This window comes from Balaenoptera musculus, chromosome 1 (genome assembly GCF_009873245.2).
Source record: "Balaenoptera musculus isolate JJ_BM4_2016_0621 chromosome 1, mBalMus1.pri.v3, whole genome shotgun sequence".
Lineage (NCBI taxonomy): Eukaryota > Metazoa > Chordata > Mammalia > Artiodactyla > Balaenopteridae > Balaenoptera > Balaenoptera musculus.
Window position 1 is genome coordinate 34,924,278 of NC_045785.1, and position 19,347 is coordinate 34,943,624.

The 19,347-nt window shown below is 44.8% G+C and overlaps 1 protein-coding gene across 1 annotated transcript; it reads left to right on the forward strand.

The window, feature by feature from the left end:
• The first annotated feature begins 1,768 nt into the window (after positions 1-1,768).
• Positions 1,769-16,498, forward strand: TMEM269 (transmembrane protein 269). The gene is made up of 7 exons (XM_036854172.1): positions 1,769-1,818; positions 3,214-3,380; positions 7,593-7,731; positions 11,402-11,499; positions 12,193-12,336; positions 12,981-13,181; positions 15,487-16,498. Exons 1-7 carry the CDS (start codon positions 1,769-1,771, stop codon positions 15,621-15,623), a joined length of 936 nt encoding a protein of 311 aa, XP_036710067.1. The 3' UTR covers positions 15,624-16,498.
• The last annotated feature ends 2,849 nt before the right edge of the window (positions 16,499-19,347 follow it).

Sequence of the window (19,347 nt, forward strand, 5' to 3'; positions counted from 1 at the left end):
TCTGGCACTAAAGCCCATGTGCAAACCCCCCACATACAAGAGAAGGTTCATTCCCTAAAGGAGCCAGAGCTTGGGAGGAAGGAGCTACCAAGTGCCTGGAGTAATTAGACTTCTGTGGTCCACGCAGCGTTTGATTCAGTGGACTTCTTCCTACTCGAAAGCTTTTTTCTTCATTTTGATTTGGAATATTACCATCTTCTGCTTCACTGACTGCATCTTTTCTGTCTCCTGACACTTATAGTTTGGACTGCTCTGGGGCCAAGTCTTTGGCCCTCTTTTCTTTCTCTACTAGGTGGTCTAATCATTTCCCATGGCTTTAAATGCCACCTGTATGCTCTTGACTCACATGTGTGTCTCCAGTCCTGATCCCTCCCTGAGTTTTATGCAGACTTCATTTATCCAACAGCTTCACTTGATGTCATTACAAACCTAACGTGTCCAAAATGGAAGTCTTGAGTTATACCCCAAACCTGTTTTGTTACCAGTCCCTCTGTTTCCATCAGCACCTGTGTCACACTGCTGTTAAGGCCAGAAACCCAAGTCATCCTGATTCTGTTTGTTCTTCCCACACCAATCAGCAAGTCTTCTCAGCTCTGTCTTCAGAATACATCCCACATCTGACTGCTGCTCACCACCTCCCCCCCTCCCCCCTTAGTCCAGACCACCAACATCTCTAGCCTGGATGAATGCAGTAGCCTCCTAACTTGCCTCCCTGCCTCCATTCTCACCCTCCTTCATTCTGTTTCCACAGAGACTGTAGTCATCCTTTTAAAAATGTGAGGTTATAATACCTCTGTAAAAAATGACCCCCAAGTTTCTCATTACACTTAGAATAAAGTCCAGACTTGCCAAGGTTCTATGTGATGTACCATTCTCAGTACTCACTGCGTTCCCACTGACTGTGCTCAGCTCATCAGCACGTCAAGCCTGTTCCTGCTCCAGCGTCTTTACATTTGTAGCTCCATCTGCCTGGAACATTTCCCCCAAGGTCTTTTCATGGTTTGTGTCTTCTCAACATTTAGGTCCCTGCTCAAATATCACTTCACTCATTACCCTATCAGAAGTACCAACTCCTCTCACATCAAAATACTTCTGACCCTGTTTTGATTTCCATGACACTTGTGACTAGACATTATTTGTTGCCTTTGCCCCATACTTGAGTGTAAGTTCTCTGAGGGCAGAAACAGTGTCTGTCTTGTTTATTGCTATACCCCTAGCACCTAAAATAGTGCCTGGCACATAAGTACTCTAATGATGGATGGATGGACATCTGCAGCTCTGTACTTATATCCTGCAGGGCGTCTAAGTCAATGCAGCTAAGAGAAATAGAATGTGAGCCACATGTGTGATTTAAAATTTTTTAGCAGCTACCTTAAAAAATAAGGAAAAACAGGTGAAATTAACGTTAATAATTTACTCTAACCCAGTATATAAGAATATTAACATTTTAACAAATAATACTAAAAATTAGTTATTTTACTTTTTTTTTTAAAACTCAGTATTCAAACTCTGGTAAATGTACAGCTGCCTCAATTCAGACTAGCCACGTTTCATGAACTCAAGAGCCACACGTGGCTAGTGGCTATCATGTTGGTACAAGTGTAGACAGTCACCCTACTGTTCTTGTTCTCTACTTCTGTGAGATCCAGAATGGGAGGAAGCTAGAAACTTCTGGTGGTTGGGGAGGGGGGTGTTTCTTAGCTCTCCCTGCTTCATCTCCCTCTTCTGAAGGAAGCCTTGGGGAAGCCATGATCATGTCCTTAGAATGATGATGATGATGATGATGACTGAGCTTCTGCGCTGTGCTGAGCATTTCACGTAAGCTCATTTCTCACGGCAATCCCATTTTACACATTTGGTTGCAGAAACCAAAGTAACTTGTTCAAATTTACACATCTGCCAAGTGTTAGAGCTGGAATGTAAATCTGGCTAAAAGTTAAAGCCGGTATTATAATCATTATGTGACCGTTTTTATTTTGCCACTTTAATGGTCCATGTAGCCTGGACAAATGAAGAGAAATAAAAATGATAGAAAGGAGCTGACCTGACTCTTGGGCTTGGACTCCCAGCACAGCTGAAGTTGCCTCCATCCTGATTCTCCCTTTTAGTTTCTCAAACACCTTAGGTGTGACTTCAGTGTCAAACTGTGTTCAGGTCTCAGATCCACTAATTAATAACGGTGTAACCTTCAGTAAAATCGAGTAATGCCCATTTTCTCTTCTGGAGAACGGGAATGCTAATACTAACATCAGGGGCATTTGAGAAAATCCAGTAAGATGACTATAACGTCTGTAAAGCGTTGGGCACAGTGCCCGGTGGCCAGTAGCCACTCAGGACAGGCTAGGTCTTATACTTCTCTTCCCCCTCCAGGCTGCAAGGTGAGGCGAAGAGTCACTTGACCTCCTAGCTCCACCCCTTCTGTTCGCATATTCTCTGGGGCCCTGGAAGCTATTGCTGCTGGAACTTAGCAACTGGGTAGGTTAGAGAAAGTGGGGCAGGTATTAGAACTGGTGCTTGGGATCCCCCAGTACTAACACGTTTCTCTCTGTGGCACATATTCATCCAGTTGCGGAACCTAAACACCTCAGAGAGGCTCTTACCTCCTCCCTCTCACTCCTCTCCCACACTCCTGACATTCCATCTCACAGTGGCTCCTGGTCCGACTACTTCTCATTCCTTTCTGCTGCTGTCCAACAGTATGTCTTTGCTCCAGCCCCCCTCAGCTCATGCAGTGTTACACAGCCTTCCTACACGCTGGCTGCCAGGATAATCTTTCTAAACCAACCTGACCATGTCACTTCCCTACTTAAAATTTCCTATTTTCAGGACTGAGTGTCAACTACTTAGCTTGTCATTGATCCAACAAGTATGGGGGATGGGGGATGTACTTTATGCCTAAGTGTTCTTATGGGCATAAAGATACAGCAGTGCACCAAGCACAGCAAAAGCCCTGCCCACACGGAGGGGGCTTACAGTCTAGGGGCCCTTCACAGTCTGGACCCCAGCATCCCTTTACAGCCTTATCTCCCCGCAACTCCCTTCCAGCCCACCTCCCACACGCCGGGCACTCTGGTCTCTTCGCCTGCCAAGCCTGTCCACGCTCCCCATGTTAGACTAGTCCCCTCCTCTCAGATCCCTCCATTCTCCCTGCCGCGCCGCTGCAAGACCTAGGGCTCCCCGGCAAACTGAGGACCCTCTTCCTGCCAACTAAAGCCGCGTGGCCCCACCCCTGCCTCTCGGGGATTGTGAGCTAACAGCCGGGGGGGTGAGAGGCTTGGGTCGGCGCGGCTCCCCCTCTCCTGGGCTGGCCCCTCTCCACCGCCCAGGAAGCGGGGAAGGAGTGCGGGCGCCCACCCCATCTAAGAATGTCTGGTCCCCAGGTAAGTAGCCGCAGCGTCGCACGCGCCTCCCCCAGGGTGCTGTCGGCGACCACGGCCCTGGGGGGAAGGAGCTGTCCCGAAGCGCGGGCGCCCAGCCCCGGCTCCGTCTCTTCCATCTTTTCGCCTGGGCGTCGTCGCCGTCGCTGTCGTCCAGAACCGACGCGGTACAGCGGGCAGGGGAGGGGTGAGGAGGGGAGCGCCGGTGTCTCCAGCTCGGACAGACGGGCGTCGGCAGGAGGCCGGCTCCCTGTTGGGCTGTTGGCCTCTAGGGTGGCGGGGTGGAGTGGGGGCGGCCAGTGGGGGGCGGGGCGTTTCTAACCCGAGGGGCTGTGCGCGTGGCTCACCGCCCACCGCCCGCGGGGAGGCGCCGCCCGGGGCCTTCTCGCTCCAACGCTGCGCGGGTTTCCAGGCAAGGCACCGACTTCGCCACGCCTTGCCTCTCCTGAGGAATCGCCGAGTCCCACGCAACTCTCCCCTCTTCTTCTTCCGCTAGCAGCCCCAGCGTCGGACATTTCTGCTCGCTCACTTCGTGCTCCTCACTCACCAGTCTCATGGCTGGTTTCCTTTTCTTCAGCCTCTCCCCTCGAGACCACCCTCCATCCCCAACCCACATCTGATCAAGACACCCCCTTACTAAATAAACATCACCGCCCGTCCACAGCGGCAAGGCAAGGTCACAGCAGCTATCACAACTGTGGCCTCCCTGCCGGCTTTGCCTCCAGGCAGCCCTGTCTCCCTGGGACCCAGCCTCCCCATTGGGCTTCCGCCCTTGCAATTTCCTTTGCCAGGAAGCACCCCGCTTTGTTTATGCCCAGAGACCCTCCGTAAATATCACATTGGCCAAGCCCTCCCCTGCCCCCACCCCAGACTTAGTCTTCCCTGGACACCCTCAGCAACCGGACAACTCCTTGTCCAACAAGAGTTGCCACACTGCCGTCACCGTCCCTACACACATCTGCCTCCCCTACCAGACTCCCAGCCTCCTGAGGGTGCCCAGAACACACAGGCCTGGCGCACAGCAGGCATGGGCAAATCAAGATCATAAACGTTGGGTAGAAGCTGGGTATGCTGAGGGGCTGCATTGTTCACTTGAGAAGGCTTCTCACAGGACAAACTAGACAGGCTTTGAGTGGTTCCGTGCAGGGAGAGGATCTCGGTCAAGCACCAGAGTGCTCTATTAATGTAACAATGTCATTGAACAACTTCTATTGTCAGGCCTCATGCCGGGCACAGGGGACCTCGATCGGCACTCAAGTTCCTTCCCCTGTAGTAGAGAAGGAAGACCACGTAGGCGGTGCCAATATAGAGTGCCAAGTGTCACACGGCGAGCACAAGGAGATGTGGCAGTGCAGAGGAGGAGCAGCTCAAGACTTGAGGGGGTGTCAGGCTTCCCAAAGAGGCCCACCACCCAACCCAAGACCAGAGGGGGGCAGAGAAGGGGTCAAGGGGCAATGGAGAGAGGAGGCTGAGAGTCGAGCAGGGCTTCATCACGAAGGGCTTGCATACCACATGAAGGAGCTGGACTCCATCCTGAGGGTGTTGGGGAGCCACTGATGGCTTCCGAGGAGCCGGGGAGTGACGTGAGCCAGTCTTGCAGGCCACTGCTGGGCAAGGCCTCAGCTCCGACCCCCTCCTCTGAGACGCCTCCTCTGAGCCCCCTGACGGGCGGGGCCCCTCTTCTGTGCTCCCTCAGCAGCCTTGTCACCTCTTCTCTTCTGTGTAGGGTTGAATGCCTCTGCCAGACTGAGCTTTTTGAGAGACGAGACTAGGTCTTCATCCTCTCTGTCCCAAGACCAAATGTTTGCTGAATGAATGGATTTTTCCTTTTTTCTCTAAATTTCAACAGCTCTTACTCTCAGCTCCACATCCTTCCATACCTGGGGCCTGTGCTGCAAATGGCTTTTAATTGGGAAAGAGGAGGCCCAGTTCCAATCCCAGCTCCACAATTTGCTGGAACAAGTTGCTTCACTGTTCTGAAACCTCAGTTTCCCCATTGTTAAGATGAGTTACCACCATGAACTGTCTATAAGTCTCCACAGGCATGCATGAGTCTTGTTTTCCTGAACAGACTGTAAATTCCATGGTCCAGGCAGGGACCAAGGGCTTTCCCCAGCACCTTGCTCAGTCTGAGCTTACAACGAATACTACGATCAGTCCTGTTGGTTGGTAGACAGCAGAGTACACAGGAAAGAACACTTACGGTGAAGTTGGAAGTCTTGTTCTGCCACTTCCAGTGTGACCTTGAACAAGGTTCTTCCCCTCTCTGAGTCTTCTTTGCCTTACCTGGCAGACCTCACAGGGCCATTGGAAACCATAGTGGTGAAAGTGCTTTGTGAATGAAAGAGATACTATAGTAGACAATTAATTGCACATTAATTAAAAAAAACCAAACCATGTAGTAGTATAGATGAGGTTTGTCTCGTACTTGGTGGACATACCCCAGGTATCTGCTGACTGCCTCTGAGACGCTGGGATGCTGCTCTTCCAGGTACAGACTAGGCTGGAACAGAGGTGCTTGGTCTTGCTCGGGTCAGCCCTGAGACTCAAGACAGACCAGGAGGGAAGGGTTGATAGGGAGGGAGCAGGCATCCAATACTTTGCCCCCCTCCCATCCCAGATTTCTCGGACTAGCATTGCTTCCTGTCTTAGGTTTTGAGGGGACCTGGCATGACAAGGTCTCAGGAGTCCCAGTGGCTTTGGCATTGTAGCTACTGATACCCCTTGGTGAATGAAGCTGGCCTATGGGAGCAGTTAGCTCCACCGTGCTGCCTGATAAACTCCCAGCCCCAAATTCCAAGTCCGGCCCCCTCTCAACCTCTGACATACTGGTGGCAGTATTTATGGGAAAGGACCATGATTTGTCTTAGCTCTTGCCCAGACCAGAAGGGCCTGGGGCTGTACAGAGGGGCTGTATGGAGGCAGAGTCTCAGCTTCCACACCTCGAAAATGAGTGGGGATTAAATGAGAAAACACCTTGGAACTTGTATATCTTACTCACGTACAGGATTGCTATTTGTGGGTAGTGTGTTTACAACCAGTGGGGCCTCCCTGTTTCAGAGAGCGCTGGGGCTCTTTCTCCAAAAGAAAGTTTCACACACAGTTTATGTGTAAGGAGTGCACATGTTTGGTCTTAGAGCGAAAATGGACACAGAGGGACTGTGAAAATGGCCAGGGCCAGCTGATTCCCTGCTGCTGAGACAGGCTGAGGGGAGGGAGGATGCCCGGGCAGGGAGGCCATAGCTGCCCAGCCAGACTGGCCATCTGGGCTCCCTCAGTGCCCACTACCCCACAGACCTCCTCCTGCTGAGATTATGCCCCCGTAAGAAGCACCAGATTTAGAATCAAACAGGAGGGATTGATTCTACTCACCTAATGTGTGACTTTGAGCAAGTACCTCCATTTCTCAGGACCTCAGTTCCCTCATTCATGAAACGGGGAGAATTATAGCACCATCTCCTAAGGTTGTCAGGATCAGAAGAGAGAACATGGTGAAAGTGCCATGTGAACTATTTAGTGCTGTCCATATGCATCTTCTGTTGCTCATCTCTTCCCCTGTCGACGCTTGGGGCACCTCAGCCACAGCCCTGTCCTTCCGAGCGAGTGAGCGTGGCCTCTGGGAAAAAGGAGCCTGAGTCTGCAGTGGGCCCTTTGTGCTTCCTTCCCGTCAGGTAGCCTCTCTCCCCCTTGGCCACTCCTGGGGGTGAGGGGGTTACCCCTTCCCAGTGTTTTTGTTCCTGTGGGGCTCACTCCAAAGTATTAAAAGTAGCTTTATAATTAAAAAAAGAAAAAAAAAAGTAGGGCTCATTTATGATAAAGGTCTCTATGACAAGGGCTCATCTCTCAGATGGGGGAAGGGCGCATACCCCTTGGACCCTGGGCCATGGGAGTGCCGGGAGGGTCAGCGTATGGGCTACAGGGAGGTCTGTGCTGTAGGGCAAGGGGTGTAGTCAGAGAGGGGTGGAAGCTATGGTCGTGCTGGTTCACTCACTTTGCTATTGAACTTTCCCAGGTGCTCATCTTCAGCACCTTTGTCTTACCTCCTGGGTCTCCTCCATCTACCTGCAGTCTCCCTGATTCCAGCCAGTGAAACCATGTTGGGAGAGCACAGCTCTGGGATGAGGTCTAGGGGAACAGGAGCTACTGGGTCCCTGGGAGCCTCTTTTGGGACTCTTTGACCTTGACAACTCCTTGTCCCTCTCCCCTGGGCCCCAGGTCAGCACACCAGTTTCTTCCTGACCAAAGAGCAGAGCCACGCCCAGATGAATGAATTTTCCTGGAAGGATGTTGCCAGTGCCTTGTCCCTGGCCAACATGATCCTGGGGCTCTTCTCCATCTTCTGCAGCTTCTGCAAGTAGGTCTGGGGCCCAGCAAGCTCTTAGCCAAGAGCTGGAGCCAATGGCATGAGGGAAGGAGTGGGGAGTCTAGAGAGCCAGGCTCCGAGGCATACAGATCAACGGGGGGCAGGAGAAAGTGCAGTAGGTTGGGAGTCAAGGGGTCAAGATCCTAGCCTCAGTTCTACCACCAGCCTGATATGCGACCTTAGCTAGGTCATATCCTGAGCCTCAGTTTCTCCATCTTTAAAACAAGCAGCTCACACTATGATCTCTATAGTTCCTTCCAGCTATGGCAATCTAGAATGGTTTCTATGAGAAAATCAAGAGATTTTGAGATTTCTGTTCTGGTAGCCTTTGCACAATCCTTGGGTAGGCAGGCTACCATTATATTTTTTTGATTCTTAAATTAGAGCATATGATCTGGCAGAATATTTGAAATTAGCACTGTTCTGGAAACTCTGAGACATGTATATGGGCCCCCAAAAAAGTTGTAGGCAAATTATGTTTCTGTAAATTGAATCATATTTCAATGGCTTTGGGAAATCAGCTCTTTAAAGATAAGTCCTTTATAATGCAAATAATATCCTCCTAATCTGTTTGATTCTTTATAACCATGAGCAAGTGACTTCTCTGGATCTGTTTCTCAACCATAAAATAAGAGGATTTTACCTGATGATGTTTAAGTTCCCTTCCAGTTTGAAAATTGTATGATTCTCTAAGTCTGGGTTTTTGGGGTCTCATAAAGTGGGGTATACCTGCAGCAGAAAATCGCTGTCTTCTTAGTTCAACCTAATCTTCTGGGAGTGTAGTTTTTATGCCATGATGGTGGGCCCAATTCCCTTCAGACACATAGGTATGGGTCTAAACAAAGGAAATACTAAGGTTGTTTGGGGACAGCTGAAGTCTGGGGTCAGGCTCTCTGTTTGCTTCTGCTGGGCCACCCAAGCATTGCAGTCAGGGTGTCGACTTGCGTATGGCCTCCTAGGGCAGTTTGGTCTGAGATTGTGGTAGCTGATTTCAGAGGAGTCTGGGAGCATATGCTGGAAAGAAACATAGAATCCTTGAATGTAGGGTCTGAAAGACATCATTCAGAGCATCAAAATACATGAGACAAAAACTGATATAACTACAAGCAGAAACTTATGACTCTATTATCATAGCTGGATATTTCTATACCCCTTTATCAGTAATTGATAGATCCAGCAGGCAGAAAATCAGTAAGGATATAGTTGAATTGAACAGCACCGTCAATCCACTGGATCCAACTGATATTTATAGACTACTTCATCCAACAATAGCAGAATACACACTCTTCTCAAGCTCACCAAGATAGACCACATTCTGGTCTTTAAGACATACCTTAACAAATTTAAAAAAATAGAAATGATACGAAGTATGCTCTCAGGCCATATGGAGTTAAACTAGAAATTAATAACAGAAAGATAACTAGAAAATTCCAAAATACATGAAGGTTAAACAACTTCTAAATAATACATAGATTAAAAAAAGGAGTCTCAAGAGAAATTTTAAAAAAATATTTTGAACTAAAAGAAAGTGAAAATACAACTTATCATAATTTGTGAGATGCAGTGAATGCAGTACTTAAGGGGAAATTTATAGCATTGAATGCATCTATTAGAAAAGAAACCTGTTCTGTAAAAGACCATGTCAAGAGAACTAGAAGACAAGCCACAGACTGGGAGAAAATATTTGCAAAAATACATCCGATAAAGAACTACAGTCCAAAATATACAAAGCTTAACACTCATCAATAAGAAAACAACCCAATTAAAAAAGGGCCAAAGACCTTAACAGACACCTCACCAAAGAAGATATCCAGATGGCATTTAAACATATGAAGAGATACTCCACATCATATATCATCAGGGAAATGCAAATTAAATGACAATGAGATACCACTATACACCTATTAGAAGGACCAGAATCCAGAACACTGATAGCAACAAATGCTGCTGAGGATGTGGAGCAACAAGAACTCTCATTCATTGCTGGTGGGAATGCACAATGGTACAGCCACTTTGGAAGACAGTTTGGTGGTTTCCTACAAAACTAAACATACTCTTACCATATAATCCAGCAATCACACTCCTTGGTATTTATCCAAATGAATTGAAAACTATGTTCAAAACCTGTACTTGGATGTTTATGATGTTTTATTCATAGTAGCCAAATCTTGGAAGCAACAAAGATGTCCTTCAGTAGATGAATGGATAAATAAATTGTGGTACATCCAGACAATGGAATATCATTCAGTGTTAAAAAGAAATGAGCTATCAAGCCCTAAGAAGACATGGAGGAACATTAAATGCATATTATTATGTGAAAGAAGCCAATCCAAAAAGGCTACATATTATATGACTCCAACTATATGACATTCTGGAAAAGAAAATATGGAGAAAATATGTGTCCAAAAATATGGAGACAATAAAAAGATCAGTAGTTTCCAGAGGGGTTGAGGAGGACATAAATAGGTAGAGCACAGAGGATTGTTAGGACAGTGAAAATGCTCTATATGATATTATAATGATGGATATATATAATTATACTTTTGTCCAAAACCATAGAACATATAAAACCAAGAGTGAGCCCTAAGGTAAACTATGGACTTTGAGTGACTATAGTGTGTCAGTGTAGGTTCATCCTTGGTATGTACCAAGGCTACAATGCACCATTCTGGTGAGTGATGTTGATAATGGGAGAGGCTATGCATATGTGGGGCTAAGGGGTATATGGGAATCTCTGTATTCCTCTCAATTTTGTTGTAAAGCGAAAACTTCCCTAAAAAAATAAAGTCTTAGAAAAAATGGAAAAGAAGGAAGATCTAAAATCAATTATGTAAGCTTCCACCTTAGGAAGCTAGAAAAAGAAGAGCAAATTAAATCTGCGGTAAGCAGAAGGAAAGAAATAATAAAAATTAGAGCAGAAATCAATGAAATTGAAAACAAGAAATCAATTTTAAAAAAATCAATGAAACCAAAACCTGGTTCTTTGAAATGATCAATAAAATGGATAAACCTCTAGCCAGGCTAACCAAAAAAAAGACAAGACACAAATTACCAGTGTCGGAAATGAAAGTGGAGGAATCATTACATGGACATTAAAAGCATAGTAAAGGAATATTGTGAACAGCTCTATGCCCACAAACTTGATAGCCTAGATGAAACAGACCAACTCCTTAGAAGATACAAGCTACCAAAACTCACACTAGGAGAAACAGATAATCTAAATAGGCCTATACCTATTAAATAAATCATTTGGTACAAACCCCTCATTTTATAGATGGAGGAACAGAGACCTTTAGGAAGGAGGAGTGGTTTATCTGAGATGGTCGTAGAGGTTGGACTAAGGCCTAGGACCCCCCTTGCCACTGAATGTGCCTGGAATTTAGAATTGAAAGGGACCTTAGTGATTACCGAGGGGGTTGAGGGCACCCCTTTAAGACTGTGGGTTGAGAATAAGAGTATGGAAGGGATGTAGATATGTGTGAGGGTGTGTGTGTGTGTGTGTGTGTGTAAAGCAGCACATATCAGAAAGGATGTGAGTATGGGGAACATGTACGGGTGTGTGTATGTGTGCTAGTGTAGGAAGTGTATAGGGGGAGGGGGGTGGAGTCCAGTGGAGACTATGAAAGAGCCGCCCTTTGGGGCCTGCTGGCCTGCTTTTTAGGAAGTCCCCATGTGCCTCCTGGATGCTTTTGGTCAGCTTTCTATTAGACATGGCTATCGGGGCAATGACCAGACACCTCAACATCTGCTCCACATCGGGTGAGTCCAGGCCTCAGACTCATAATCCCTGACCCCAGGAGCACCCATTCGGGTCAGCTCCTCCATCCCCTGAAATACAGCAGGCTTCCTTCAGTCGCCACTCCTGTTCACATCCCTCTGAGTGTAGCAGAAGCAGCCCTTGAACAGGAGTTTGTGAGCCCCACAGTCTAGATCTAGCTCCTCTGCTGGTTCGCTTATTGATCGCTGGCTGTCTTTGTCCCGGCCTTCAGTGGGCTTATCCGTCCCGTCTCCCTCTTCAGGGTGGATCTGGGAGTGGGAGTGGTGGTTGTGGTCATGGGGGAGTGGGGAAATGAAAAATTACCCCAAGCAGATCTGCTGGTTTAAAATATGACAAGATATTTCCATGCAAGATTTTGCTTGATAAAACAGGTTCCACAGCTTATCAATTTGTTCCCAATTGTGGTCCAACCCTTGCATGTTAAAGGATGGGAAAACTAAGACCTAGACAGGGAAAGACTTGTCTAAAGCCATGTGGTCAATTTGAGGCAGAGCCAGAAGGAGATCCTAGTCTTTGATCAACAGACCACCCTGGGGAGCAGCTGTTGCCCTCTGGCCTCTCAGGGACCTGACAAACAGGATCCTGCTTTTCCTCACTCCAGCTCCCCCACTACAGGGGACTAAGGTATAAGACATATGAGTGTAAGTTCTTCTAACCTTGGCCTTCTGGAGCAGGAGCCAAGCTGAATGACCTTGCTGTCTTCACCACCTTTGGCCTGGCCTCAGCCCTGCTTCTAGGCATGGATGGGCCTCTGAACGGGTTCCTGGCCATCATCTATGTGTTGGCTATTTCAGTCCACCTCTGTTTTTATTCAACTGGTGAGTGGAAACCAGCCTTATGGCTGAGGGTAGGGAACCATGGAGGGGAGGAGCTGTTGGATGCTGGAAGCGTGAGGTGCAGTAATTGACTCCTTTCCTTCCTTTTATGGAGGCCCCCTTCCTTCCTTCTCCCCTGCTCTAGGCCCACTGGAGACTGCAGGCTGCATTGGCAGAGACCTGTTCTAGGGGGCGGGAACCCTTGGTTCTTGAACCAGCTGTGCCTTTTTCTTGTAGTGTGACCTTTGGATGGAGCACAAGAATTCACAGACTCTAGAACTAGAGGTCATACTCCAGTTTCCCATAACAGATGGAGAAACTGAACTCTGGTGAGGGTAATTACCTTGCCTAAGGTCACAACGCAAGGGATTGCAGATGCAGACAGAAAGATCTCAAAGGACCCTTCTACAGAGGCTTCCTAGGGGCCAAGGCATAGGCCTGGTCCTAGCTGCCTGCTTTACCTTGAGGATCCAGTGCAAAACCCACACATCATCTCTAAATAACTAAGTGCTTTATGGCTGGCCACTGCCCTGGGATTAGGGGATTTGGAATGTGGGGCAGGGAAGACCCAAAGAGAGAAGGGCTTCCTCTGGTGGGTGCTTTAGAGCAGTGGGAAGCAGCAAACCCCATCTTTTCTTTCCCTGCAGGCGTTCCCTTCACATACAAGGGTCTACCCTGCCCCTATGCTTCCTGTGTTTTGGCCTCCACCTCCCTCCTGACCAAAGGCAACACATTCATTCTCTCTTGCATGGCCTCACTCATGATACTATTCATGATGGACCAGAGCTACTACCCACATGACGAAATCCTGGAGTCTGAGAACTGGAAAAAAATGGTCTATCTGGGAGGTGAGTGAAAATACTGCTCTTAAACGTCACTAGTGATCATTTATTATCATTGCTGCTCATTGCCACCCTGTACCTCGCCCCCCACATTCCCTCTCTGTTTCACCCTGCTTTACTTTTCTCCATAGAATTTATCATCACCTGATGTGTATTTACTTGTTTGTTGTCTATACACACTAAACCTGCCCCCCCATAGAAGACTCTTTTTTATTTGTGCTATAATTCCTAGTACGTAGGATTGTGCCAATCACATAGTAGATGCTCAAGAAATATTTGTTGGCTATCACTAAGTTCAATAGAAATTTAGGGAACACTGACCATATGTCAGGTACTAGGAATCAAATCGGTAAACCAGACAAATACTTCCTGCCTCAGGATTTACAGTCCGATAGGGGAGACAGACACCAAACAAATCATGGCAGAAATAACTAAAAATATATAGTTTTGATGTGTTGTGAAACTATAGGGTGCCCTCAGAGGGCATCAGAGGGTGACCTAATTTAGACTGGAATGCCTTAAAGGTGGGAAAGGATCCTTAAGGAGGTAACATTTAAACGAAACCTAGGTGAAAGTGGTCAAAAGGTAAAAACTCCAGTTACAAGGTAAGTTCTGGGCATGTAATGTACAGCATGGTGGCTACAGTTAACAATACTGTATTGTCTTTTTGAAAGTTGCTAAGAGAGTAGATCTTAAAAGTTCTCATCACAAGGAAAAAATGTATAACTATGTGAGGTGATGGATATTAAGTAAATTTATTATGGTTATCATGTTGCAATATATACAAGTATCAAATCGTTGTTGTTACACCTTGGACTAATAACAATGCTATATGTCAATGATATCTCAATAAAGCTGGAAAAAAATTTAAAATACATGAAAACTGCAAGATGATTGGCCAAGTGGTGGGAAGGATGGTTCAGAAAAGGAAACAATTTTTGAATGCTCTGAGGCAAGAACAGCTGGATGCATTAGTGCACCAGTGTGGCTGGACTTGCTGAGGGAGGGCTTGTGACAGACTGAGGCCAGTGAAGTGAGCAGACTGGGCAGGACTGGGGATTGGATCCTGTAGGCAAATGAGAAGCCTTTGAAGGGATTTCTGAGCCACAGTTTTAAACGATCACTTGGCCTGTAATGAAGAGAATAGATTGTAGGAGACTAAGAATGGAAGTAGGAAAACCAGCTTTTTGTCAGATGAGAGGTGATGGTTGCGGTGGAGATGAAGAGATTTGGCATAAATGTCAAAGTGACATAGTTAATTCATGTGAACTGCATTTCCATCAAAGTATTACCACAGTCAGGTTGGTAGGGATTTTGGTTGACATTTGTAATTGAGTTTGATACGGTAACACAGGGACAAAGTTGGTTTGGTCAACTTTGAAGCATGCAAAGCTAAACTCACCTGTCATCTAAACTGGCCCTGTGTGGGGCTAGCTTCTGCTATTAAATCTCACATTGTTACTTGTTCTCCAGACTTCTGCAACAAAGTTAAAGGGGAAGAATAACATCTCACATTTGTAGTACTTCCATAAATTTCTTTCACACATTACCCATTCAATCTCATTATGACAGAGGGTGAGAGGCATTATTATTCCTCTCTTAAGGTAATAAACAGGCTTTAAAAAGTTAGGTGACTTGCCCAAGGTCACACAGCTGATAAGTGGCAAAGTATGGACTTTTCTAAATCCAGGTCTTGGGACTCCAAATCCCATGTTCATTCTACTACATCACAGCGGTATCCACTACAGGATCACTCATGCATTTCCATTCCAGAGGAGGCAGGACAACCAACAAATCTGTATTCTGGGGGGTAATAACTAACTGTCCTAGACAGTCAGAATATTAAAAGTGTCAGTGTAGGGAATTGTTTACTATTCAAGTTTCCAGGCCCACCTTGCAAGCAGGCCTTTCTAAGGATAGCAGTCTCAGGCCTGCTATGTTAACTCTTTTCTGCATGCGTATAGTATTTTATTGACCCTTATCTCATGTTAAACTTGAAACAATTAGGAATATATTTTTTTCTTTTTTTTTTTTTCTAACAAGAGATCTGGGCAACTCAAATTTATTCTTGGCTAAGACTGACTTCTGATCTGAATTTGACAAAATGGAGCCTGAGATTGCATTAGATTGTAATTGTCTAGTTACACAGGGACAAACTCTGCAAAGGCAGGGATCATGTGTCATTGGTTTTAGTGTCTTAGGCTCTGTGAGTAAAAACTGAAGGCTGGAAAGCTGGGAATGGGAAGTAGAGGGTGGAAAATACACATAAGACAGCTTCATAAAAATTGAGTGTTTGCCTTTTTTCTTCCAGGTGTCATCCTGGTGTTTTTGTCTCCACTGTCGCTAACTGCTTTTTACTGCCTGATGTGGTCACTCTCCTACATCTTCTTTCCGGATGCTCTGTGGGGCAAGGCAGCGTGTCTTAACTTGCAGCACCGAAGATATTAAACAGCCTTACCCACTCCTGCTGGCCTCTGTGGGGTTTTTGCCAGCATGTTGGGCCAAGCCTCGCCTTACCCTTACTAAATGTTTCCTTGTCCCTATGTTGTGCATGTGCTAGATACATGTTGCCTTGAACCAGAGCAACCCACAGTAGGGCCAGCGGCCTATACGTCTTCCTCTTTACTCAGGGTTCTGAATCTCTTGGGGACAAGAGTTGTTTATGTCATACAGAACAGAATTTTTTCCAAGCTAAATTTGGGCTGGGCTTGAGTTCCATCCCTGTTACCAGCTGGGTGAACTTGTGCACTAAGGTTAGTCCCTTGGAAAGTGAAACCCTTCAGAGTTGGTATAGCCTCCACCTTGGTCCTGCCTGAATGTAATTACTCCAGTGGTGAGGTGGGGCTTACTAACGCGTTTCTTAAATTTACAGACTCTGGCTCTGTAGAGCGGAGCTGATAGCAGGACAATCACGTTGCCCAATTTGTGTGTAGGATTTTGTAACTTAAAATTCCATATTTCCACAATCAAAGCTTCTGACTTTTGCTTTGTTTAGAGATTAGACACATTGGCATCTTGAGGGCATCGTCTGGTCTCCGGGATCTCATCATGTGTTCTTTTCCTAAGCTCTAAAATACTAAACTCTAGATATTCAAAGGGCATTTCATATTCTAAAATCCAAATTGAATAGAAATAAAATTGTATGGAGCCCTAAAGTGGCACCTCACAAAGAACTCAGGCCCACTGAAAGCCATGCCCCCGGCACTGCCTCTGGACTTTCCACCTCCAGGTGGTGAACCAGATTATTGGCTAGTTCTGCCCCTTCCTCAACTAGGGCACCAGAGCCCCTTTACCTCGGGTCTAACTTCTTGAAGTTTGCAGAACAAAGTGTATGGCAAATATGCATTAAATCTAAAATTAAACAAAAAATAAAAGTCCAATGAAGTCCACATTGCTATGATTTGACTCTAAAGGAACAGATAGCACCCTCCTCTTCTCCATGGCTTTCTGTTTGTATCTCTGTTATATCATTTGTATTTTTTTCATGGTTAGATGAATATGTCTGTTTCCCACTAGATTTTAAGCTCCTTCAGTTTACATTTTCATATTTCTGCTGCCTACCACAGTGCCCCACACTCAAAAACATTTACTTTGTTGATGAATTGATTTGGTTGTGCATTCTAGTGAGTTATATACAAGGTTACTATAATGTAGTAAGAATCTTACAGATATACATGGGCTCAGACATTTCAGTGTGATGTCCTTCAATGCTGAACCCTCATTTCACTGATGCTATCCTTCATCAAAATATTTTAGGAACTCCAGGTTGAGAAATGTCTTCACATAAGCTCTTAGAGGCCAGCACCTAGCGCAGTGCCTGGACATAGTAGGTACTCAAAAAAATACTTATTTTACTCTGAACCAACCAAATTTAGTCCAAAAACCTAATACTCAATATTAGCCAATGATGTCCTCTTCTTAAACCAAAACCACATCAGCTATCAGATTTGGCCTCAAATGATTTTTGGCTATATCTAAAACTTGAACTACATTCAAAGGAAAAAGATGCAATTCTGAAAGAGGATTTCCATGTCCATTTTGAGCCATAGCAGCAGAGCTAAAATAAATATGTAAACTCCCAAGAGGACTGCTTTGAACGGGAAAATACACATTTGATTGTATAAATTGTACTTTGTTTATAACAATAATAATCATACTACATTGCCTCAAAAAAAAGTTTAGGTTAGCAATATGAAGATAGTTATAGGTCAGCTAAGAGCCTCTTGACTTAACAGAGGGACATGTGCTTCCTTCTACCTATATTAAAGTAAGGCTACACTTCTACTCTGGCTCTGGGGTCTCAGGATGCTAATGCTAACCATTCAATGTCTTTACTTCCTTAGTCAGGAATCAAAATAAAAAATAGAACTAAAATAGAACATGTTATAAAATTAAATAAATAAATAAAATAAAATATTTTAACATATAACAGATCTTAGGAACAAGTGGGAAGGCCAAGACTTAAAAAACATACTTCTCAAGCATCTTTTCTGATAACAATGGTATGAAACTAGAAATCAACTACAAGAAGAAAGGTGGGGAAAAAAATCACAAATATGTGGAGACTGAACAACATGCTACTGAACAACTATTTGGTCAACAAAGAAATCAAAGGAAAAATAAAAATTATCTGAAGACAAATGAAAGTGAAATTTTGACATACCAAAACCTATGAGATGCACCAAAAGTGGTACTAAGAGGGAAGTTTATAGTAATACAGGCCTACCTCAAGAAACAAGAAAAATCTCAAACACTCTAACCTTACACCTGAAGGAACTAGAAAAAGAAGAACAAATGAAGCCCAAAGTCTGCTGAAGGAAGGAAATATTAAAGATCAGAGCAGAAATAAATGAAATAGAGACTGAAAAGACAATAGAAAAGATCAGTGAAACTAAGAGCTGGTTCTCTGAAAGATAAACAAAACTGACAAACTATTAGCCAGACTCACTAAGAAAAAAAGAGAGAAGGTAATGATAAATAAACTCAGAAATGAAAGAGGAGAAATAACAACAGATACCACAGAAATACAAAGGATCAGAAGAGAATATCATGATCAGCTATACATCAACAAACTGAACAACCTAGAAAGAATGGACAATTTCTTAGGATCATATAGTCTTCCAAGAGTGAATCATGAAGAAACAAAATCTGAATAGATCGATCACTGGTGCAGAGATTGAAACAGTAATCAACAGCCTCCCCCAAAACAAAATTCCAGGGCCAGATGGCTTCACAGGTGAATTCTACAAAACATTCAAAGAAGAATTAATACCTATCCTTCTCAAACTATTCCAAAAAATAGTTGAAAAGGAGGGAACGCTTCCTAACTATTTTACAAGGCCCACATCACCCTAATACCAAAACCAGACAAAGAAAACACAAAAAAAGAAAATTACAGACCAGTATCACTACTGAACATAGAAGCAAAAATCCTCAACAGAATATTGGCAAACCAAATACAACAATACATTAAGGATCATACACCATGATCAAGTGGGATTTATCCCAGGGATGCCAGGATGGTTCAACATCCACAAAGCAATCAATGTGCTACACCACATTAACAAAATGAAGTATGAAAACCATATGATCATCTCAATAGATGCAGAAAAAGCATTTGACAAGATTCAACACCAATTTATGATAAAAACTCTCAATAAAGTGGGTATGGAAGGAATGTACCTTGACATATTAAAGTACATATATGACAAACCCACAGCTAACATTATACTCAATGGTGAAAAACTGAAAGCTGAAACAAAAGCTTCATGAAACAATATCCTTACCACATGTGATATTTTACAATCTGTTCTATTACTTCATTAAAAAGAAAAGCTGGTCACAATTTATTCAACTGATTTTACAACCACCTACAGTTTGCAATAGTAACACTTCTCTAGGATGAACTATATCCAGGGCTGCGACATGTTAATACAAGCAGTTCCCAACTAAGGATCAGAATCTTTCCAACCAATGCTCATATATTAATTGGTTTTTTGAAATTTGAAACATATCCCATGAAGTAAGGTAGTTGGGAAGGGAAGTAATATTTACTGAGTAGTTATTACATACATTATCTTACTTATTTCTCAATGAATGATCTTGAGAAGAAGAAAATATTATTCCATTACACAGATGGGAGAAGAGTGAGGCTTGGAGAGGTCAATAACTT